This window comes from Acomys russatus, chromosome 11 (assembly GCF_903995435.1).
Source record: "Acomys russatus chromosome 11, mAcoRus1.1, whole genome shotgun sequence".
Lineage (NCBI taxonomy): Eukaryota > Metazoa > Chordata > Mammalia > Rodentia > Muridae > Acomys > Acomys russatus.
In genome coordinates, this window is record NC_067147.1 from 38922011 (window position 1) to 38947155 (window position 25145).

At 50.7% G+C, this 25145-nt stretch overlaps 1 protein-coding gene across 1 annotated transcript in view; it reads right to left on the reverse strand.

Annotated features, from left to right (window-relative positions):
• Adamts14 (ADAM metallopeptidase with thrombospondin type 1 motif 14) overlaps window positions 1-25145 on the reverse strand; it is a 73371-nt gene that overhangs the window by 19607 nt on the left and 28619 nt on the right. Inside the window, exons 5-12 of the mRNA XM_051153110.1 lie at window positions 13459-13542; window positions 13012-13159; window positions 10594-10699; window positions 8778-8921; window positions 7697-7829; window positions 6388-6501; window positions 4621-4769; window positions 1145-1320 (exon numbers count right to left, since the gene is read on the reverse strand). Coding sequence (XP_051009067.1) covers window positions 1145-1320; window positions 4621-4769; window positions 6388-6501; window positions 7697-7829; window positions 8778-8921; window positions 10594-10699; window positions 13012-13159; window positions 13459-13542 — 1054 coding nt within the window. The remainder of the gene's footprint in view (window positions 1-1144; window positions 1321-4620; window positions 4770-6387; window positions 6502-7696; window positions 7830-8777; window positions 8922-10593; window positions 10700-13011; window positions 13160-13458; window positions 13543-25145) is intronic.

The window sequence follows — 25145 nt, forward strand, 5'->3', positions numbered from 1 at the left end:
CAGAACAGGAGAACTCCAGGCAGATGGAAGGTTCTACTTGCTCCTGGTCGCTCCTACTTCTGTAAGGGCATTGCTGAGAAGCCTGGCACTGGCAAGACTCTGAATTCCCTGACAACATAAGGAATCTGCCATAAGCCCAAGCCTGGGAGCTTAGGGTGCTGAGGTCAACCCAGGCTTGGGAAGACACTGTTCTCACAGGAGCTGCCTGGGGTCCCAGAGGCGAGATTCGCTGAAGTGGCAAAGCCCTTCCAGCCTCAGGCCCGAAGAGCCAGGCAGCCTGGCCATACTTGCTTTAATACTACCCCAGGATATCTCTCTAAACATGCATGAAAAGGCTGGGCATTGGCCTCAGTGTGGTCCCCACATCAGACCCTCCAAGTCACAAAGCCTGTGTCTATCCCAGGGCACCTGGAGCGGCGGAGCGAGACGACATGAGGAACTCCCAGGTTCCCACCACCTGCCTTTCGAATGATGCTCAGCAACTGCTAAATGGATGCCTCACCCGTGAAACCTAGAAGCTTGGCCTGTAGTAGGTTGAAGCTCCTCTGGATATGGTACTACGGCCCACGGGCTGCACATCAGGCTTTCCCTGGGACTTTGATACAAACTCCAGGAAGTGAACTAAGCCTTTGCCACCCACCCACCCCCGACTCTCTCTCCCTCTTGATTTTGAGACAGCATCTCGCTGTATATCTCTGACTGGCTTAGAACTCACTTTATAGACCGCACTGGTGTTAAACTCACAAAGACCTGCCTGCTGAGTGCTAAGATTAAAGGCATATGCTGCCACATGTGGCTAACTTTTTCTAAACTGATCTGTTGTCCCTTTCATAGGGCAGATGCCTTCTTATGCAGGTAAGGGCAGATATCTGCAAGGCACCCACTCAATCCCAGCTCTGGGAACAGCTACCAGCATCCCTGGAGAGGGGGCCCCCTTTGCAAGCTGCTTGCCTTATAGACACATAAACGGGATGACCTCCACTGTGATGGTGCCTCCAGAAGTACAAGACACACAGGCTACCCGAAGGACTCGGGTGAGTCCACCCACCAGTTCCCTGTGGCACCCCCAAGTCCTTGGGCCCCGATAGGTGGGAGAACAGGAGCAGCCACATGCCCAAGAGCTGGCCAGAGCAGGGCCACTCACCATCGTCAGGCTCGTAGGGCAGCCAGCTGTGCTTGGCATTCTGGTGGGTATAGTAGGAGTTACGCTTGGCACACTGTTGGGCCCGGAAGTCCTCATAGGGCCCAGGACAGTCCTCGCTGTTGCAGATCTGGTACTCAAACATGGGCCCTGTGCATGGGCGGCCTCCATAGGCTGGACTGCAGTGGCAGAGAAACATAGTGACCAGACTGGCCAGGAAGGCTGAGAAGAGGGGAGCTTCCTACATGAGACCTGGGATAGCTCAGTCTTACTGTAGTGGCAGAAGACCTCCACTGATATCTCAATTCAGTAATGACCTGCAGTGTCAGGGCCTTCCGAACTAACTCTCCCTTCCTCCTTCCTCCTGCAACCCCCTCTCTTCCTTTCTTCCTTTCTTTCTGAGACAGGGTCTCATGCACCTCAAGCTGGCCTTGAACTATATCGGAGGATGGCTTTGACCTTTGGATCTTCTAGCCTCCTCCTCCTGAGTGTTGGTTACAGGTGTCCACCACCATACCCAGTTTATACAATGGTGGGGATTGAACCCAGGGCTGCACGCAAGGCGAATACTCTACCAAGTGAGCTATAACCGCAGTCTTCCTAGACCCTCTTACTCCCTATTTCACCTATAGGAAGAGAGTTAGTGCCTATCTTCTGGGGGTGGGGGGGGGGGTGGGGGTACAGAGGTGGTGGGGGACACAATGATAGACAGACAAGAGCCTGGATAGCTTTCTTCACCAGCTACTCAGGAATCTTGCTTATTATTTAAATTACTCCAGTCCTTACTGCAGACTGTGGAGGCACTCAGTCAAGGACAGAGGGTTCTTCACGTCCACTTCCGTCTCCTAGCATAGTACACTAAGGAGCAGCCAAAGAGACTTGGGTTTTGAACCAGAGGAGCCAACATGCAAGTGCTGACCATGCAGCCTTGGTTCAGTTTCTTGCCTTTGCTGTGCCTTGATTTCCCCCTTGAAAAGTGGGACCGCCATAACTCACCTTCTGTTGTGACAAAACCAAGGGCAGCAGAGCAACAGACACTCTTTCCCATTAGGACAGGAGGCTTAGAAAAGACTGTCAACACTTGAGATGGCTCTGCGGTCAAGAGCACTGGCTACTCTTGAAGGTTCAGTTCCTAGCATCCGCAAGATGACTCACAACTGCCTATTAACCCCAGTTAACCCCATAGATCTGATGCCCTCTTCTGGCCTCTTCAGGCACTGCAAACATACAGCGCACATGCATGCATGCATACATACATACATGAGCAAAATACTCACATAAAATAAAAATAAATCTCTTTAAAATGATTATCAAGCTGGGTGTGATGGTGCACACCTTTAATCCTCAGCACATGGGAGGCAGAGACAGATGGATTCCTATGAGTTTCTGGCCAGCCAAAGCTACCTAGTGAGGCCCTGTTTCAAACAAAACAAAAGGCTATCAGCATAAAAGTATGCACGCATAGGAGGTAATAGTGGCCTGCTGAGACTCTAGGAGAACTCTCCAGGCTTGCCACCTGAGCACACAGGATCCTACTCTCAGTGTGCAGGACGTTTCCTAATAGCAGCAGCTGCTGTCCTGGACACATATCATTTCACTAAGCCTCATAAAACAAAAAGCTATTGCTCTGGGAAACTTAACAAATGGGAGCACTGATCAAGGGGGTAACTTACTGGCAAATGCAAAGTGGCTCATCAGTGGGCACCACAGCACCTACCTTCCCACCAACCTGGCTTTTGTGTCTCCAACAGCAGACAATTACAACATGGTCCCGGTTTGAATGTCACTCGTCAGCATTGTTAACAAAGACTGTGGTTGCTTTGGTGGCAGTGAGCCACTCACCAATCCTTGCAGGTAAATGGTATACCACTGGTAACCACCATTTCTTTTTTTCTCTTTCTACATGTGCTTGAGTGTGTGGTGTTCATGTGTGCATATGTGGTCATAATTGTGTGTGTGTGTGTGTGTGTGTGTGTGTGTGTGTGTGTGTGTGTGTGTGTGTGTGTGTTGGCCCAAAGTTGATGTTGGATGTCCTCCTCACTTTCCACTTTACTCACTGAGGCGGGGGTCTAACGTTGGACCTGGATCTTGCTGGCTCTGCCCTGAGGAATCCTGCATCTCCATCACCCAAATAGTAGGATAAGAAGCAGCCATCGTACTTGCCCAACTATTTTTTTAAAGATTTGTTTATTTATCTATCTATCTATCTATCTATCTATCTATCTATCTATCTATCTATTTATTATGTATACAGTGTTCTGCCTGCGTGTACACCTGCAGGCCAGAAGAGGGCACCAGATCTCATTATAGATGCTTGTGAGCCACCTTGTGGTTGTTGGGAATTGAACTCAGGACCTCTGGAAGAGCAGCCAGTACACTTAACCTCTGAGCCATCTCATCAGCCACCGCCCGCCAATTTTTTAAAAAAAGATTTACTTATTTTTATTTTATGTGTACTGGTGTTTATCTTGCATGTGTGTCTGTGTGAGGGTATTGGATTTCCTGGAGCTGGAGTTACAGACAGTTGTAAACTACCATATAGGTGCTGGGAATTGAACCTGAGTCCACTGGAAGAGCAGCCAGTGCTCTCAACCACTGAGCCATCCATCTCTCCAGGTCCCGGACTTGCCCAACTTTTATGTAGGTTCTAGGGAATCCGAGCTCCAGAGCAGCTTCTATGATGAGTACTTTATCCATCAAGCCCCAAATGACTGTTGTCTCTAAGGGTTCTGGATCCATTGTGTTCCTGTGACCTATTATTATGGATGTCCATTATGCCACTTGGAGCATGGAGGGCCTAGGACAGGCTTTGTGGCAGCTTCAACCAGTTTAACCCATTCCTCATTAGGGTGTCCCAAGCAAGCTGTTTCACCCTGGGAGACTGTGGGGAACTGGGGTGAGAACGTTCCATAGCCATGAAGTAGGTGTGGAAGGATCCTACCAAGATGGCAAAAAGGGACAGACAAGTGTATTCCCAGAACACCAAGGTGGGGAACAGAGGCATTGGTATTAGACGGAAGAATCGTTTTAAACAATAAAAGGAAGTTTTGACTATGTGACAGAAGGCAAGTTTGATGGCGTGTTACACATCGAAACTAGTGTTTACTCAGAGTTTTGCCAAAGGGTTGAGGTGGTAGGAAATCTTGAGTATTTGGCAGAGCCCTGAGGCCACCCAGTTTCTCTGGGGACTCCTCTGAACATGACTAGTTGACACACTATCTCAGGCACATTTCTGGAAGTCTACCCTAATGGCTCATTAGCAAATGCAGGGAGGAGATAGCTGCCTTGCTCTAACATTCTGGGTCCTTATCCAGGAAACACGTGACTATCTGTAAGGGTCACTCTCCTGCACTCTGTCCATCTACCACTTTCCCCTCTGAGTGTTTTTCCCCCCAGGGAGGTGCTATCTTCTGCATCCCCCCAACTCCCCCCCCCCCCCCCCCCCCCCCCCCCCGCTCAGCTCAGGCCACTGCACTCACGGAGGGTTGTCACAGCTCCGACTGCGGGATCTCACTCCACCTCCGCAGGACCGTGAACACGAGCCAAACTTGGTCCAGGAACTCCAGCCTCCATTCTGGCCGTAAGTCTGCTCCGACAACTTCCAGATGCAGTGACCTTTAAAGCACCACTGGGGTGGAGCAGAGGGCATATGGTCACCTTGGGCCACCACAGTGGAGCCTGAGACATGGGTATTCCTTGGGGCACACGGTAGAGTGGATGGATACCATGGCAATCCCAGAGAGAGAAAGAGAGCCATTAGGAAATTAGGCTGGGGAATGACCTGGATAGGATCCCAGACCTACTGGGAGCCCTACTGGAATATATGTAGTTTAGCTGCCTCGGACAAAGGGCTTGCCTTTCTGGGTGCAGCCACCCTTCTTGGGGCAATGCTGGTAACAGCACCGCAGTGAGCAGCAGCACACACACAGCCCCCCCCCCCAAAACAGCAAACATCAATGAGATTCATGATGACAAGGAATGGGCCCTACTTTACACATCACGCTATCTGGTGTGGGCGGGGCTATCTAAAGCCCATCTGGAGCCTGAACCACCTCCCTAGGGGACCATAAACATATGTATGAGCCAAGCCTGTGGCCTGTAGCCAAGGGAGAAAGGCATGGAATCTGAAAAGCCTGGCTTGGAATCCCAGCTCAGCTGTTCCCAGATGTGTGTGGCCACTTCACTTTGCTGGGCCTCGGTTTGCTCATCAGTTAAAGGGCTCTAAGAAGGGAAGGCACAGGCCTGGGTGCTCAGACCAGGCCTAAGGTGACCCTCTTCCCCTTCTCCCACAGGGTATGGGGGGGAAACACAGCAAAGGGTTCTGGATGCTTCTCAAAAGATGAACCGCTCATCCTGGAATCCCCTAGGGGGACTTAAAAAACCCAGACACCCAGGCTCTGCTCCCTCCCCCAACATTTGAGTCAGTCTTTAGGGTCCTATGGTGTTTAAAGTGAGGTTTGATACATACACCACAGGAATGACTCATTATGAGTGAACAATTCAACGGCTTTACAATCCAAGGGTGCATATTCTTCACCACGGTTAACTTGAGAACATTTTCACCACCGCACCCCCACCCCCCACACCCCCACCCCACCCAACTCCTCTGTGGTCATCTCCTATCTGGAGGTGGGGTTTTTGTTTTTTGTTTTTGTTTTTAAGCTCTCCAGAAGATTTCAATGTGTAGCCAAGATGGAGACCCACTGGCTAACTCCACATGCAGGAATATGACCGGAGAGGATTCAGGACTTCAAATAGGGGTGCTTAGGGCTCTCAGACCTGCCAGGGAGTTCTCTGTACCTTGTAGGCCCAAGGAAACATACATCCAGAAACACATGAAGGGCAGGCTGCGGAAGAGGAGAGAAGATATGTGGGGTGGCAAAGAGGCAGCCAGGGAGCAGGGGAGTGGATGGCGTAGCTGGAACCCTACCTTTACCCCTCTCTGTTAATCACCCTCAGTGTGGCCTGACTCTCTCCTTAACCCATCTGGAGCTCAGTCATCTCATCTATGCACTGATAGGAAGCGAGAGGGCTGTGGCTCGAGCGGCCATGCTAAACCAGGCTTCCGGCAGAGGCTGAGGGAGAAAGGGCAAGGTGGAAGTGTGTGAGGTCATGGGAAGACTCAGCCTGTGGACCATCCACGGTACACAGGAGCAAGCCCTGGCACCTGCACCCATGCCAGTGATACGGTCTATACCTTAAGAGAACTACTTCCTCCATATCCCACTGCCCTCCACCCCAGATACCTTGCCCGGTGCGCACTCCGTCCCATCCAGTGGGGGCCCCTTCTTGGTCTTGCAGAAGTACGGGTTGTCGGGGTGGCTGCACCACAGCTGCTTGCAGGGCTCAAAGGTCCTGAACTGTGGGACAGGAGATGAGGTAAGTAATGACAAAGAGAAAGGAAGGCACGGTGGCTCCTGGGACCCAGGATGCTGAGAGGTAGCCAGAGCTTATGTACTATCAAACGTCACTAAATGCCAGTGGTTCTGGGGCCTCCTGTGCGCCCCTTCCTGTGGTCTGAGAGGCCCCACACAATGCACACACTGCCCTTCCACTGACCTTTACAGAAGGCACTTGGAGACTCCACAGAGGTCTAGGTCCAGGATGCCCCTGATCCTTGGGCATATGGGGGATAGTGAGGGGACCCACATGAAGCTGAAACTCCCCTATCTCATTCTAGTATGGCGACCCGGTCAGAGGTCAGAGGTCAGGGGTCAGTCACCGTGTGCTCTAGACTGTAGGGGTGCCCCCAATTCATTACTACTTTATTAGCATCCTCCCTAAGACAGACAGACAGGCATCTCACAGATAACTGGAAGCATCTGGGCACTGGTCTTCAGCCCCAAGCCATTGTGTCAGGCCACATGTGTGTCCTTTAGAGTGGGAAAGGGTTCCATGCTACCAAACAGGGCATTCTATCCTTGGGGTGGGGGCCTCATGTTCTGGGTGGAGGTACAAAGCACTAGGGTCAGAGAAGCCTGCTCTTTACATGTCCCCTGTGTGGGTCTCTTCAGGGTAGATCAAGCTGGCCTCCAGCATTAAGGGTCACCCCTTGCCCTGTGCTGCAGGTCAGCATTAGGGGTTGCCCCTTGCCGTGTCCTGAAGGTCAGGCGCAGGGTTATGCTCTCTGGCATCTACAAACTCCAGCAGGAGGATGGAGACATGGGTATGACTCCATAGAGAGGTGACTCCAGGGTTAAGGAGATAGACCACCATGCCCCATCACAGTGTCCAGAGGGGGGAAATCTCTTCTTTCCCCTGGTCTGACCCCCTTAGCTATCTCACAGGTGAACTCCTCAATGGCTACTTGCCCTCCCTGCCTCACTCCTCTCATCTTCTTCCAGGTCTGAGCTCTGCATACATGTGGCTTGTAGGTAGAACTGGACAGAGTCTGCATGTTGCCCCACCCTGCCCCACTCCCCCCATCTCCCCCATCCCGCATGTGGCTGGAACCAAGTCTGAAAAGTGCATTCCTAGGCCCTCGGCTGGCAGGGTTGAAGGTATCCCATAAAGGAACAGCCTGGGTCACAGTAGCCTGGCACCCATCCTACTCACAGCCAAACAGGTGTGGTACCCGGTGCCAAAGTCGAAACGGCACTGCTCATCCATGGAGTAGTCGACCCCCGGCAGTTCAGGGGGCTGGGGCCAGGTGCGCTCAAAGGGGTCATCAAGGAGACAGTCGTAGGAGCTGCAGTGGGGGACAGGGGAAGTGAGGCAGCCCAAGGCTATGAATCCCGAGCCTTTCTCTCCCAGGCTGGGGCTTTTAATGAGCAAGGAAAGCCTACAGGACTTTGTGCCCACTGTCTTGGGCCCCAGGTGTCTAAGGAGAATGGACTGTCACAACATCCCCCTTCCTCTGTGGCTGTCTAGCAGGAGGATTGTGTCCAAGGGTAAAGGCACCAAGACCTCACCAAAGAACTTGGGATGGAACAAGCTGACCTCCAGACTCAAGGATCGTCCCTTGCCTGTCCTGTAGGGTAGGGCGAGGGTTATGTCCCCTGGTGACTACAGCCTCACAGATACAGCTGATGGCTGACTTAGGGTGTTGGTTTTACCCACATAAAAGGGATGAACTCTGGGTAAGATTAGGAGTGGACTTATGGACAATTTGAGGGCACACTGCCTGAGTCAAAGTGGATCCACCATAAGGGGGCATCCTGGGTAGGCAGTGCCAGCCAGTTGCTATGTATGGAAGGTCGGTGACTAGTGTCCCTGTCTCTGTCTGTTTGGAACACCTGTCCTTTACCTCCTCATGCTCTCCCCCACATCTATGTTTCGAGCCCTGAGGAGCTGATGCTACCCTAGCTCCATCTGTAGTGAGGTATCGCTTGCATACTTAATGGCCCCAGATTCCCAGGCCCAACCCATGGGGAATTCTAAATAGCAGATGGGTAGGGCAGGAGACCCTGATTTTTGGACAGCACTTCCATGCCTTTGGTCCCTTGGTCACACTGAGATGGGAGGCTCACTAGCCCACCTGTGGTGCTAATGTGGGTGTCCCAGGCCAGGTGAGGGGATGGGAGCTAGAAGAAACACAGAAAGACCAGGCCAGACAGGTAGACGGGCAGGACAGAGTACAGTCTGTATAACCTTGGCTTGCCCACCTATTCCTATCCTGGGGCGGGTGGTAACCTACGGCAGGTAGCGACTGAGCTCCAGCTTGCTGCAGCGGGACCAATGGAACCGGTGGAAGGCAGCCTGCACCAGGGGCGCCATGACGCTGCCCAGGCTGGTCTCGTCATCACAGCCATTCCCCTGGCCGTCATGCTCCATGCCAAGCCTAGGGGGAAGGGGAAAGTTGTGCTGTATGTCCTGGCCCCTGTGAGGACAAGCAGATGGATGCAAAACAGCAGACCCTGCCTTGACCAGGAATTCAGACTGGGCCCGCTAGCCTCCATTTCCTGACCATGCCTTGCTCCTTTTCTCACTCTTTCTCCCCTAAGACCTACCTCTTCCAGCTCTTGAGGATGCCCCAGCTCGGACACTAATGGCCACTCACCTTCCTCGTTCATTCACCCCCTCTTCTCATGGTTCCCACGGCCTAGGCCTATCCAAGCCTCTGGACACACCTAGCCCATGGACAGCACTGGGGAGGGCATGCGCTCTGCTCCTCCTGCACCAACCCTCATGTGGCTCGCACTAAGCTGGCAGGCCCATCCCTGGAGCCATTGCCAGCTGAGTAGAAGGTCCCTATGGGGTTCCTGTGTGCAACATCAGTCCTAGATGCCACATCCATGGCTTGACCTCCAGAGCAGGGGCCACCTGCTCTGCTATCAACAGCTCTTGCACTGTCCCACCAGAAAGGCCTCTGCATGCAAGGACCAGTCTTGTTAAGTTCAATCTAGTCAGCCTCATTTATCGAATCCCTCAGTGTGTGAACTTCTTAAAACTCGCCTCAATGGATGGGCGTGTAGTGCACGCCTTTAATCCACCACTTGGGAGGCAGAGGCAGGCAGACGTCTATGAGTTTGAGGCCAGTCTAATCTACATAGTGAGTTCCAGGCTAGTCAGAGACCCTGTCTAAAAGCAACCACTCTTCCCTATTTGTAGGATTCTGCACATAGTAGGTACCATGAGAGTTTAAATCTAAAACTTTGTTCTTTAAACTGATATTCAAGGCCAAAGGCCAGCACTCCCGAATTCTTAAATAGTGCCAGTGACATCATGGACCCTTGACCCACTAGGTAAGCATGGCATAGACCTCTAAGCTTGACACTGCTTCTTTGCAGGGAGTGGTATCTACCTTGGAAGCAGTGAGCATCTCTTGCCCTTTACAGATTGTCAAATAGCACATGACAGGTGCTCAAGAAACACTGCGTGAAGTCAGGTAAGGTGGCGCAAACCTACAATCCCAGAAATGTGGGTAACCTGAAACAGGTAGATCCAGAGTTCAAGGACATCCTCTTCTAGTCTGAAACTGATTTGGGCTATATGAGACACTCTCGAAAAACAAACAAAAAAACAAACAAACAGATGAACAAAAAAAGAATAAACCAAATACTGGTGAGGGAGTGCATGAATATGTTCTAAACAGCATCTGAGCCCACAGGACTAGCTGCCAGTCTAACCTGGCTTGCTGCCTGGGCTCAGAGTGTTACTGTTTATGGTAGGCTCAGGCCAGTCCCTTAGAGGGTACGAGGCAGGGTGAGCTGGAACTCGTCTCTAAAGGATGCTGGGGTAAAGACAGAATGGTGAAATGGCAAGGATAGGAACCACCCAGACAGCAGCAGGTCCTGCCTGTGACAGGCATTCTGCCATAAGCCCAACAAGAGCCAGGACACACGTGGTCCCCACAGCCATGGGCACTGCCTCCTGCCATGGGCAGCTGGTAGATAAGATATGTCTGTGACAGAACCTGGCCTTGGCCTTTTAACCCCAGGTCCCCTCTGAGCTCAATACTCGGCCCACAGCCACAGAGCCCTTCCCAAACACACCCTCCCAGTGCTACTTACACGTGTCCTGTCTCATGAGCCACCACAAAAGCTGAAGAGAAGCCATCCTCGTGGTTGAGGGCGCAACTTCTTAGGGGGTGGCACATGCCAGTGACAGGTGCATACCCTGCCAAGGAGGAGAAAGGTCACAGGCAGGTGAGGTGGGGTGTGCTGACCTGTGTGCCAGCCTGAACAACGCAGAGACATCCCAACCTGATGGGTGCTAGAGGTTCCTGGAGAAGAAAGGCTCTCAAAAATCTCTTCCCAGGCTGCGTGTGGGGGTGCATGCTTTTAATCCTAGCACTTGGGAGGCAGAGGCAGGCAGATTGGTGTGAGTTCGAGGCTAGCCTGGTCTACAAAGTGAGTCTAGGACAGCCAGAGCTACACAGAGAAACTGTCTCAAAAAGAAAAAAAAAAAAAATCTCTTCCCAGAAATTAAATGTGGACCTAGCTGCCACCATGTCCCAAGATTAGGACTTGCTCTTGGCCTATGGCTTTCCATGTACTAACAGCAACATCTCTGAACAAGTGATACTTCCAGGTGAGACCCAAGCCTACACATACTCTACTTCTGTGAGTCAGTCAACAAACAAACTCAGAACACTTTCTATATAGAGGCCATGGATGGCCCTATGTTGGGTACCATGGGGAGCCAGGCACAGGGGTACCTGCCTATAGCCCCAGCTGCTCTTGAGATTGGCAGGAAAGAAGACCACATGAGTCCAAGAGTTTGAGAACAACCCAGACACCATGGAGAGACACATCTTAATAACAAAGAAGAAGGGGAGGGAGAAGAGGAGGAGGAAGAAGAGGAGGGAGAGAAGGAGGGAAAAGTAGGAAGAAGAAAAGGAGAAGGAGGAAGAGGAGGAGGAGGAGGAGGAGAAGAAATTCTCTGTAGATACCATGGGAAAAATAGAGAATAAGATTGTGTCCCTATCCTAACACACCTCATCATTAAGGAGGGTCTAAATCAGCAGGGAGATGGTGATTGAGAACAACTGTGCCTGAGGGCCACATTCCAAAGATCAATTTCCTAAGAGGAGGTGAAGAAGATGGAAGGAATGGTTCCCCTGGAAGGTTTGACAGGCAAAGGCAAAGAGACCAAGGGAGTGACTTCTGAGGGCCACCAAGCTGGAGAACAGGCAAGATAATGTTCCAGAGTTTGGGGATATGCGGGCAAAGGTGTAGATGGGCCACACTGAAACAGAGCAGGCAGCAAGGCTGTTAGTAAGCACCGCTGTGCGAAGGCCCCTGAGCTAAGGGTCTGCCTTCAGGAGCGCATCTAGGGCTGAGAGCTGTGGCTCAGTGGTTAAGCCTAAGCTGAGCCTGCAAGGGACGATGAAGTCTATCACAAGTAGCAGGTAAACAACCAAAACACACCCCGATTGCAGCAGGAGTGCATGCTGGGACAATCTGGAGGTGGAGGTGTGGACAGGCAGGGCTCCACGCCTGGGCCTGAAGTGACTAACGAGCTCTACTTGACTTCATTTAATCCACTTTCTATGTTGACAGGGTTTGGGGAGCACAGTGAGATGGTTCCGCGAGAAGGGGCATATAGGGTCTTTCAGTCTGTAGCTCTGGGGTTAGCACTACATGCCATGCTGTTCCACACTGTGTCTTATTCACACGTGTACACATGTCTGGGTATCTGAGTGTGACTGTACATATGCATAGTGTCTCTGTGTGTGTGCACACACGGGTATGTGCATATGTATATTTATACACACTTGGGACCTGGTGGTTCAGACAAGCAGCCCTTGGGTAAGGCTGGCTGGCTGACTCACTTCTATCATTAAACTAGAAAAATACCCGAAAAGCCCTCAACGTGAGATCTTAGAGAATCAGTGTAGCCTCAGGCCTGTCTCTTGCCTCTGAAGAGGTATAGGCAAGTCTCTTCACTACCTTGTGCCTCAGTTTCCCCATAGGGGAACAGATGCTTACAGTTGTCAGTACCATCTTGGACTTGTGTGCGCCCTTCTGCCCACTGAGCAGCTGGGAAATGGGATGGTGGTGATATTACATTTCTCCCCATTCACAACTGCGGAAACTGAAGAACTCCTGGGTCCATGGGGTGGCATGGGACATGGATTTCCTTTCCTACAGCCATACAATTTCCCCAGGTGCTCACAGTCTGAAGTGTGCAGCAGCCTGGATAAGGTCTCTGAGGTCTTCAAGCAGCTGGGGACAGGAACCAATAGCACAGGCAGGCTGCCGGCCGGCTGAGACAATGACCACCAAAGTGAGGTGCTTTCCCTGACCCCAGTCCTTATGTTCCAAGGCTTACTCCTCTGTCCATCCGGGTCCTGGCCCCTCTTCTTTTCTGGGGGTGGGCCCCAGAAAGAGAGAATTCTTTGCTATCCCTGATCAACCTTGAATCTCCACTTCTGCCCTGCAGGCCGCTCACCCCTGGTCATGGTAAGTAGAGTGTACCTTGCATACCTGAGGGCCCAAAGTTCTGGCGAGTGAGGAAGATGACGTGGTCATGGTGTTCAGTGTGGCTAGGGTCCTGGCGCTGCTGGGAATGTGCCCAGCGACACACCTGCTCCAGGCTGCGTGCTGGGTTCCCTCGCTCGATCAGGCTCAGGGACTGCAGGGGCCAGGAGGAAGCCAACAGGGGAAGGTCACAGACCTAGGACTCCACAGGAGCTCTCCCTAGAGGGAGAATGCTGAGACCCAGGGCACTGCTGGAGATGACCAGCTGTCTCCACCTGGCCGCTGCTGGCACAGTCCTCCCACCCATAGGACAAAAAGTTTCCTGTTACAGAAGCCCGCCCCCCCCCTTGCCTCCTTCCCAGCCGCAGCTCTGATGGTCTCGGGGTTCTGACTTCTTAGGCAGAGCTCCTGTTTGTCAGCCTCCCTGCCTCCCTCCTGTCAGCAGGGGCTCACCTGTCGGTAACCCACCATGATCAGGCGGACAAGAGCAATGTTTACGTGGGCCCCCAGAGACTCATCATGGTAAATCTCATCCACCTACAAGAGAAACACAGAGTAAAGATAGTGGATTTCCCTTGCGGGGGCCGACTGCATGCCACACGTCAGGCCAGGCTCCAAGATACAGTGTACCTTTTCACCCCTCCATGACCTCATCCAGCAGGCCTGGTCCTTCCTACTTTATCAAGTAGAGAAACTGAGGCTAGCTGGCCAGGGTGGCACATACCTTTCATCCCAGCACCTGGGAGGTAGAGGCAAGTGGATCTCTGTGAGTTCAAAGCCAGCCTGGGTTACAGAGTGAGTTCCAGGACAGCAATGGCTACACAGAGAAACCCTGTCTTGGAAAAAAAAAAAAAAAAGCAGCATGAAATAGTGCACACCTTTATAATCCCAGTGCTCCTAGAGGGAGATGGGAGATGGGAGGTGGGAGACGAGAGACAGGGACAGAAGAATCCCCACAAGCTTGTAGATGAGCTAGGCTGGTGTCTGCAGTGGTGAGTGATGAAAAAGACCCTATCTCAAACAATATGGAAATCAAGGACCAACATCCCAGAATGCTGTCTGATTTGCCACATACACTCCTGCACATACACCTTCATACACACACACACACACACACACACACACACACACTCAAGGCTTTCTTAAAAGCTTTAAAAAAAAACCCAAACCAAAATATTTCACTGTAAACACACATACACATGTATATGCACACACACACACACACACACACACACACACATACACACATGAAAATTAGGTCACTTAAAAAAAAAGAAAATTAGGTCACTTAGCAACCAACTATATAATGATCATGGTCACCAAACTTCCTGTTGCATGTGCAGGCCTGTGTGCTAGTTTACAAAACTGGGCTCATGCTGAGCATGTTGTTTGTGTTTTGCTGGCTTCACAGGAAATGTTCAGTCTCTTTAACTGTGACTCCTGCTGTTTGCATAGAATATGCCACTGATGATGTGACTAACATCCTAGTTAGCAGTTGAGAGTCTTAGGAATGAATGTTATCCTCAGCCACTCAATGTAGCCAATAATAAAGCTTTGCTGTTTCTTTTTTGTTGTTGTTGATTTTTGGTTTTTTGTTTTGTTTTGTTTTGGTTTGGCTTTTTGTTTGTTTGGTTTTGGCCTTCTGTTTGTTTTTTTGTTTTTTGAGAAAAAGTTTCTCTGTGTAGCCTTGACTATCCTGGACTTGCTTTGTACCGGGCTGGCCTCGAACTCACAGTGATACACCTGCCTCTGCCTCCCAAGTGCTGGGATTAAAGGCGTGCACCACCAGCTGCTGTTTTGTTTTAAGTTTTTAATTTTGTGTATATAAGTGATTTGCCTACAAGTATGTTCATGTACCAAAGCCATGCAGTTCCCACAGAGGCCAGAAGAAGGTCTGGGATGCCCTGAGACTGGTGTTCTAGATGGTTGTAAGAGGCCAGTGCTGGGAGTCGAACCCTGACCCTGTGTTAGAGCAGCCAGTGCTTTAACAGCTGAGCCCCTCAGCTCTGTTATGTTTTCATCATCTAGCTGGCTTGGAGCGCAGCACAAAGCTCCTTAGACTCTATTTCTTTTTCTGCAGAATAGAAAAAAAAAATGGCATTTAGAATGTTGTCCTGTAGAAATGTCTGGAAAGCACAAGTGAGCCACACAAGCCCAGAGGCATCATCTGTCAGAGACACTTAGTGGTCCCTCTAACTCCTCCTTGCATGGCTTCCTGGGAGCTGGATGGTTTCACACCTGCCCTCGCCTCACCTCTTCGGTCTCCCGTGCCCTTTAACACCAGTTCTTTCTCACACATATGCAAAGTAACTAACGTACAGGCCACGAAGGGGCCGCTGTCCACTAAACAGAGGAATCGGCCTTCTGACTCCACATGAGTGAGTCCTACAGGGAGGGAGACCCAGGAGGGAAACTGGAGACCTGATGGGCCAGCAAAGGATGAAACCAGGCAATGAGCCCAGAGCCATGAATTAGGAGCTGCCTACAGCACAGAGCCCAGCTTCAGCCCATCCTCTCAGTGCCCAGAGCTGGCAGTGGCCCCTGTATATGAATGTGCAAACCTCAGAGCAGCCAGTATTGGGCTCCCGCCATCAGCTTTCCTGGCGCCTGTGTCTGCATCCAACTGAGTACTGAGACCAAAGTCTAGTGCCTGCTGTGGACACGCAGACCCTGCCAATCCCTACCACAAGACATGAAGAGGCCCAGGGTTTCCTCCCATCTTCCAGAGCAAAGACTTCACAGAAAGAACGTGTTTCGTTATATAGCGAGGGCAGTTTCCTCAACCCACATCCTGCATGCCTGAGACTAACCCTAGAGGGACAGCAGCCTCTGTCAGCCACAGAATGCCAACCTCATGACACTTTATTGATAGCTGATAGCCATCTGCAGGGAAGTGGCCTTTTTTATGTGTATGAGGCTGCAGGTATGTGTAGGAGCCTGTGTGTGTGTATGTCTATCTACCTGATGTACACAGAAGGCAAGAGAGAGCATCACATCTGCTGGGACTGGGGTTCCAGACAGCTGTGAGCATCCATGGGGGTACTATGAATCAAACCCAGGTCCTCTGGGAGAGCAGCCAATGCTCTTAATCTCTCAAGCTCCCGAGAAAAGTGACTATTGAAACTCTATTTATTCCTATCTTATGTGCATTGGCGTTTTGTCTGCATGTATGTCTGCGTGAGGGTGTCAGATTCCCCCAAAAATGAAGTCACAGACAGTTGTGAGCTGCCATGTGGGTGCTGGGAATCAAACCCAGATCGCCTGGAAGAGCAGCCAGTGTTCCTAACCACTGAGCCATCTCTCCAGTCCCATGAGAAGTGACTCTTAATCTAGCTTTTCAGCCCCTCCAGCATCAGCACACAGCCTTTCTTCTACACAGGACTGGGGTCAGTACTCTCTGTGGACTCTAAGGTGCCAGGGTGACAGGAGAGGCACATACCACTCAATCATGTCAGTGCCCCACATTCCACAGCTTGATCCAAGGACAAAGAGAAGAGAGAGACAACTGAGTCATTTAAATTGGGGTATCTAGAGGGACTCCTGGGCTACTGTCTTCTTCCATGTGTCCTCTAATAGGCTGGGTTGTTGAAAATACTGTCTGAATCCTGCATGTGGCAACCAGCCCCCTGTGTCAGAAGGCTTTGCACCTGCAGGCTTAATCAACTGTAAACTGAAAATCTGAGAAAAATTGTTTATATGAAACACATGTTCATTTGTTTTTTTCTCTTTGCCCCTATTGCTTAACCAATACAGTCTAGCAGCTTTGTACACAGACAACTCTTACATTGCATTCATTGTTCAAGTTGTCTAGAGAACCGGAGCCATGACTCAGTGGCTAAGAGCACTGGCTGCTCGTGCAAAGAGCATAGGTTCGAGTCCCAGCACCCACACAGCAGTTCATAAGCCTCTATAACTCCAGTTCCAGGAGATCCGACTCCATCTTCTGGTCTCCATGGGCACAGCATGTATGCGGCGTACAGACATGTAGGCAAAACATCCATTCAAAAGAAATAAAAGTAAGCCAGGCGGTGGTGGCACACGCCTTTAATCCCAGCACTCGGGAGGCAGAGGCAGGTGGGATCATTGTGAGTTCGAGGCCAGCCTGGTCTACAAAGCAAGTCCGGGACAGCCAAGGCTACACAAAGAAACCCTTTCTCGAAAAGCCCAAAATAAATAAATAGAAATAAAAGTAAATCTTTTTTTAAAAATTGAATCAAAGTCACACGCCTTTAATCCCAGCACTCAGGAGACAGAGGCAGGTGGATCATTGTGAGTTTGAGGCCAGCCTGGTCTACAAAGCAAGTCCGGGACAGCCAAGGCTACACAGAGAAACCCTGTCTCGAAAAACCCAAAATAAATAAATAGAAATAAAAGTAAATCTTTTTTTTTTTTTTTTTAATTGAATCAAAGTCATCTGGAGACTGTAAATTACGTAGTGCCGCTCAGCGGCAGAATGCCTGTCCAGCACTGGGAAGACCCCGATTCAATTCTGGCCTGGTTTGTTTTTTACTGCTGTGACAAAAACCATGCACAAAAGCAACCTGAAAGGAAAGGGTTTATTTAAGATTGCATATCCCAGGCACAGGCCATCAGGAAAGGAGCAAGGGCAGAAGCCAAGGCAGAAACTGAAGCAGAAGCCAGGGAGGCGCACTGCTTACTGGCTTGCTTCTTGTGATTTCCTCAGCCTGCTTTCTCATAGAACCCAGGAGGACCACCTGCCTAGGGAGGGCACCACCCACAGTGGGCTGGGCCCTCCTGCATCAAGAAAATGCCCTACACACAGGCTTGCTTATGGGCAATCTGATGGGGGTATTTTCTCAACCGAGGATGCACTTCCCAAATAACTCGGGCTTGTCTCAAGTTGAGAAAAATTTAGTCAGGACAAAGGTCAGTGTGGGAGTGACAGAGGCAAGAGGGGGCCAGTGAGGCAGTTGTACAGGTTACAAAGGAGACTTGAGCATCTCCAGGATGGGGAGGGGGGGTGTCTTAGAACCGATCCCATCGGGACAGTGAGGGACAACCATACTCATTTCTGTCACTTGCTGAGCAGGTTAAATCAAGGCTTTCAGTGATCCTTGTCCCAACTGCCATCCAGCCTCGACACTGGCAGACGGGATAGGCCCTGTCCTCCTAAGCTCCCTGGTCCTCTGGGCCCTGGCATGTTCATCTGCACATATCCTGCCAGTCCTGGCCTCAGAGACTGGGAGCTGAGAGGTGGTTTAGCTGGAACTACCACAGTGCTCTACACAGGCCAGAGAAGTGACTGGATAGGGCCACCATATTGGCAGAAACTGGTCCCGCACATGGTAGCAGAGCCAGGCGGGGTGTGGCTCCCTGGCAGGCCCAGGAACCTATCCTCCCTGGGACACATTTTACAGGGGCCTTCTGACAAGCTTTAGCCTGGCTGCCCACCCAGGGCCTGGCCCAGCACCCTCAACCTCCATGGTTATGGAGAGAGGTAATCAGAGGCAAGCAGAAATTACTTGCCATGGTTGGACACAGACTAGCCATGAGACACACCCACAGGCCAGGAAGAACAGAGCATCTGCTTTGCTTGCTTCTCGCCTCTAAGCCAAGTTCAAGGCCGCCTTTGCCAGGTCTCCTAGGTTAGGGTTTGACATCATCACCTCATGGCCTGAGATAGCCAGCGGGTGTGTACCAGAAAAACAAGCAAAGGTCAGGATGCTGGCCAAGGGGAGACAGAACAGCAGAGGGGAGGGGGCAGGTGGAAAGTGCTGGGGCTGGAGGGGTGAGCCGCTGCTCCCAGAACAACCACTGTGTGCTGGGCTTCGTTTACCACCTCCCAACCACCTCAGAGAGCTAGTCCTAGCTCATAAGCAAGAAAACAAGATTCTCTTTCACTTATTTCTTGTTTCTTCTTTCTTCTATGTGTGTATGTGTGTGTGCGTGCGCATGCATACAAGAATGTATGTGCAAGTGTGTGTGTGTGTGTGCATACAAGTATGTGTGTCCCATGTACAAGTGTACATGTTCATGTCAAGGAAGACATTAGGTATTCTGCTCTCTCACTCTCCACTTTATTCCTTTGAGACAGGGTCTCTTACTGAACCTGAAGCTAGGCTCAACAGCCAGCAAGGCACAGATGGACCCTCCCATCTCCAGTTCCCATAGCACTGAGGTTGAAGGCCATGTTCAGATTTTTATGTGGGGACCAGGGATTTGAACCCAGGTCCTCACGCTTGCTGCCGTGGCTAGTTTTTATGTCACTCTGACACATGCTATCGTCATTTGGGAAGAGAGAAACCTCAACTGAGATTGGCCTGTAAGCAAACCTATGGGGAACATTTTCTTAAATATTGATTGATATGGGAGAGCCCAGTCCTCTGGATGATGCCACCCCTAGGCAAATGGTCCTAGGGTATATAAACAGGCTGAGCAAGCAATGGGGAACAAGCCATTAACAGTGTAAGAACCCTGCTTCAGTTCTTGCCTCCTCTGATGGACTGTGATGTGGAAGTGTACGCTGAAATAAACCCTTCCCTCTGCGAGTCAGTTTTGGTCAGTGCCTGCAGAGTGTATATAGTGGGAGTGCGCACTATAAACTGAGTTGATCTCCATGACTCTGTGGCCCCTATTTATACTCAGGGTTGTCCAAACAGTTTCTAGGTGACGGTCAGTGGGCTCCCCATAGCCCAGTACAAAATAAGAGAGCTCAGAAGGCAAAACCAACCATTCTCCTGCCGCCTGTGGCATGAGCTAGCCAACAGGAAACAGACAGAAGCTGAACTCCTCCTGGGCCAAGGCTGCAGGTGTCTTGTTCTGTCCTGGCAGCACACAGCACCACCTGGCTATGTCTCCTCAGGCTTCCTGCAGAACCACGGCTCCTGGGAGGGTAGGTTTACATCTTAGAGATCCCATTGCCCAGTGACTGACAATCCCACGACATGAGCCGCACAGTGTGGCGGTGTGGCGGCCCGGTGGGGATGTGATGGGGAAGCCACAGGAGCGCTATGCTCCGAAGCCTTGAGCACAGCAGCCTTCAGAGGGACAGACATGGAGAGAAAGCTACCTTCCGTGATAGGGAGGAGTGAAAAAGACGACCCCAGGGGAAGGGGACACTGAGCCAGGACCCTAAACCTCCAAGCTTTCTGGAACCTTCTCTCAAACACCCTCCGTTTCCAAAAACACGTAGCCTGACTTCTAGATCATAGAAGACCTCTCAGGTTGCAAAAGGGAGTAGGGCTGGGCCTCCCAGTCCAATGGACAGCAGCACAGCCAAATAAGTTGTAGCAAAGACCCCTTCCCCAGCACCCTGTAATCCTGCGGGTGTCAGGCGCCCACAGCCCTGTGATATGAGAACTCCAGTTTTTCAGACTCTGAGCCCGAGGCAGGGGAGCCTCACTTCAATTTGTGGCTGGCGGGGTAAACCAGGTCCCCAGGAGAATATGAGAGAGCTGTGGGCAGCCTTGCCTCAGGTTCTACGCCAAAACCAGCCTCTCCTCGGTAAAGCTGGCGCAGTGTCACACACATAGAGCCCGGTGTCTAGCAATCCGCACACTCTCTCTCCTGAGGGACCATGCTTAGGGGAGCCACAGCATAGACTGTCCACCTCTGTTAGAGGGCTCAGGCTGGTTTCAGGACATGAGAGTAGGGACAGTGCCAAAGGTAAGACCCTGGCGGCCATTTATGCTCATACAGAGGCAAAGATACCAACTGCCACTAAGTGCTGGCCCATACCACGAGGGACCTCCCTGCATCACCTCTCTGCCTGAATCCTAGCAACCCTTCAAGACAGAAGAGGCAGCCCTGCTTGCCAGCCAGCCAGCTTGCTTGCTTTTTAAGAATTTCATGAATGTATACAATGAAATAAGACATCTATTCCCCATGTCCTTCCAACTCTCCTCATACCCTCAAAACATCCCCTCCCAACTTTACACCCCTCTCTCTCTCTCTCTCTCTCTCTCTCTCTCTCTCTCTCTCTCTCTCTCTCTCTCTAACCCACTAAGTTGAGCAGTACAGTGCATATGTGCATGCGTGTGGGGCCGTCCCATGGTGCATGTGCCAGTGAACATATCACTGATAAAGAATGCTTCTCCATACAAATAGCCAAAACACTAAGAATGTGACATTTATATAATTCCTGATTGTTTCACGGTTCTTCTTGCTGTAGGTAGTTTATTGTACATGTGTGTAATAATATAAACATATATGTAAAAGTAATATTTAATTAAAAAAGAATGCTTCTCCATTCCCCTGTGACTATCCATTGCCCACTATTCCTCAGTATGGAATGGGGCCTGAAGATCATCAGCCTGCCCTGTCTGGGTGGGGATTTCGACTGGGCTTGTTCTTGTGCAGGTCCTGTGCAGGCAACCACAACTGCAGTAGTTCATGTCTAGAAAACAGCACTTCATGGCACTCCTCCTCCATCCTCCATCTGTCGTTTTCCTCCACCTCCCCTTCTGAGATGTGCCCTGGACCTTGGTAGTGGGGGTCATAGGATGCCCTATTTCAGAGCTGAGCACTCACTGTCATATTGCCAGTACGCGACCAGATATCATCTCTCCACTGACTGCGCACACTGCAAAAGGAGCTTCCTTGGCCAGTGTTGTGAACAGGCCCAGGTCTGTCATCACCAAGAGGTGTCATCAGTCCTGCTTTCTTTGGAATTACAGGCTGAACATCCTAAATCTGAAAATGGGCTCTAACTTCCAATAATAATTTTCAAGTGCCAGTGTAACATTATAAGTGGAAAATTCCACACCTGGGCTTGTGATGGGTCACTGTAAAAAAATTCAGGTGCGCTAAAAATACTGTGTAAAATTACCTTCCGGCTGTGTGTCTTAGGTGAACATAAAACACGTGTGAGCTTCATGTTGAGACTTGAATCCTCTCCCCGAGATTGAGGCTGCTGATATGCAGACATTCTGGACCCCAAACACTTTGGTCCCAGTCATTCCAGAAAAGAGACAGATGCTCGTAAGGTCTGCAGAGAAGCTTCCAGAATGCTAGGGATACCCCAAGCACCCTGTATCCATCTTTTCCCACTACCAGCATGTTGTACAGTATGGTTAAAGTTGTGAGGATAAGCCAACCTACACTGGTAGGCAATTATTAATTCAAGTCTGTGTCTCACTCTGGTTCCTCCAGTTTCCCCCTAATGTACTATTTCGCTGGAAGAATCTCATCCAGGATACAATAATGCATCAGGTCACACGTCCGCCACAGCTTTTCAGTTCTTCCTGGCTTTTGGTGGACTTCCCAGGGACTTTAGAGACTGCCGATCAATTTGGATGTTATACACACACACACACACACACACACACACACACACACACACACACACACACAAATACATACCTACACACATATAGTATAGAGAAGGAAGGGGCAGGGTTTCACTAGGTAACCCATACTAGGTTTAAACACAGGATTCACTGCATCAGTCTGTCTCTGTGGGGCTCAGGTTCACACACACACACACACACACACACACACACACAGAATTGCCAGGCCTGAACCCCAAATCTTGTTCCCTCAGTTAGAGCACACCTTGCCAAGGTGACATATTTCCTTATGTGCCACATTAGCAAGCCCTACCCCCAGTCACCAGCAAGGGGGTGAATGGAGGATGCTGAGCCTCCCGACTTGTCCCCTGGCCTAAGCTCATGACCATGACCTTATATTTCAAAGGGCTGGTGTAGGCTGCCAGTGAGTGGTGTCCCCCGCCTGCCAATCAGCACACACTAAGGGATGCGGTGTCTCCAAGACTCCCCAGAGCCTAAGGGCTGCCCTTTATAGCTCCCATGGGGTCAAGCTGTTTGGCCCACCTCACTTGCAGGTTGTTTGTGCAGGGTGGCTCCAGAAGTACAGAGGCAGACCCACCCAGCCCAACAGAGTCCTTTTCATCAGTCCACAATGCTCAGCATTTATCCCCCACAACCTACTTATGAAACACAGCAGTCTTGATGTCCCAGGCAGGACTGCCTGCGTATAAACAGAGGCACGAGGAGGCCTGGCAAGCCCGATGCTCAAGACTTCCTGCCTTCTACTTTTGGAACCCACTGTGCAGTTCTGTGGTATAGGGGATAAAGGGGAACAAATGGCCAACTCCTGGAGCCTGGGCTTAGTCAATGGCATCTGTTATTTTAAAACCACCTTCTACTTTGGGAGGCCATTACATCATCCCCGAAACAGAAATGTTGGGAATCTCCTCTGTGGTTGATAGAGTGAAATGCTATGTGCAAACGTGCTCATAGTGGGGACAAAAGTGGGGGCAGGGGTGACACCTTCACTCATCGCTAACAAGTGTTGTGTGCCTGGCAGGGCAGCATCTGTGCTGTGCTTTCTATCAGGGTGAGAGCTGTTTCCTTTCAGGGTGGGAAGGCTTAGAAAACATCTCTAACTGGGTGTGGCAGTGGGAACAAATGCCTTAGAGCAGGGGCTTCGCCTGCCACTATGGACGACTGGAGGCTGGTTGGGGAGCTGCCTCGTGCAGTGTAGGATACTCATGGGCCTCTCTGGCCTCTATTCACGATGCTAACAGCATCCCACCTCCTTTAGTCGTTATGACGAAGAGATACAGCAGGCACCTTCTCTTTGGTTCCTTTCTCTTCCTTCATCTCTCTCCCAAACCCCACTCTTTTTTGTTTGTTTTATTTTGTTTTTGCTAAAAGTTAAAAGAAAACCCATTTTATGGCAGTGAGGGGTGTGTGTGTGTGTGTGTGTGTGTGTGTGTGTGTGTGTGTGTGTGTGTGTGTGTGAGAGAGCTCCCACTCCCATCCCCTGCACATTATTAGGCTGGGCATCCCAATCTTCCTTCTCCCCTCCCCACAGCTGCCTGACAAGTACTGTGCTGGCAGCAGAACAGAAAAAACAAACAAACAAATAAACAAACCTGAAAACTTAGAAATCAGACAGACCTTGGTTTAAAGCCTGACCCTGCCACTTAGTTGCTGTATAGATTCCAAGCAGGTGGCTTAGCTCCTCCAAGCCCTGGAGGTAATGGATGTGGCTGAGGGTGGGGGCCCACAAGCCAGCTGCAAAATGCTCAGACCGTTGCCTGCACAAGGCATGATCACCTGCCTTCGTCTTCTCTAAGCCCGGTTAGCATTATCTTTTGTGAGTCTCTGATTGCCCCAGGGGCCTGAGACATTTTTGGTGCAGCCAGACTGAAGCTCTGAGAATGAGAAATTGTCTCTGTTGACAGGACAGGCTCTCATCAAGTGCATGCTAAATTCCAAAACTAACTGCCCATGTTTTAGGGGCTCAAAGGGTTCCTTAGAACTGAGATTTGAAGAAGCCCTAAGGAAATGGACCAGGGAAATGAGTAAACTAAGGCACCGAGAAAGACAAAGCATCCAAAGTCTACCATCAGGTGAGAAAAGAATGAAGAGGGAGCCCCCGTTCATTATCTGCAACTGTGGGTCTTTCTAGCACAACCTAAGTGAATCCAGAATTGACCTGACAGCACGCTAGGCTTGGTATGAAAGGCCTGTCACCCTCTGCTCAGCCTTGATCACTCTGGGGCCAGCATCTCCTTGGATGATGGTGACTGGCCCAACTCCTCATCCCACCGCAGCCCCCACGCACTAGCACATAAGAACATCCATCCTGGCAACCAGATATCCCCTACGATCACACCAGACCAGCCAGGCAGAGCTTTAAGGCAAAAGTAAAATGACACCCATGCATCAGGGTCCATGACGTCTCCCCAGGGGGGTGTCTGTGCTCCCAGCCTCCTAGCCAAATAAAAGCCTCACACAATGAAGAGGATGCACTGTGGGTCCCATGGGAGGGTGAGGCTGTCTGCTGCCCATCTGTCCACCTCCAGGGGCAGGAAGTCTGACTGAGTGTCCTCTGTTTAGGGAAGTCACAGTCCCACATAATCTACTTGACTTGATGGTAGCAGCAGGAGTGTATGGCGACAATCCAAGTTCAATCCCTGAAACCAAGTCCCCATAAACTGTCCTCTGACCCCTACTGGCACTCAGTAAAACACACACACACACAAACACACACACACTATAGATAGATAGATAGATAGATAGATAGATAGATAGATAGATAGAGATAGATAGAGATATAATTTTAAAAGAACCTATTTGAGCACACCTTTAATCCCAGCACTTGGGAGGCAGAGACAGGTGGATCTCTGTGAGTTCGAGGCCAGCCTGGTC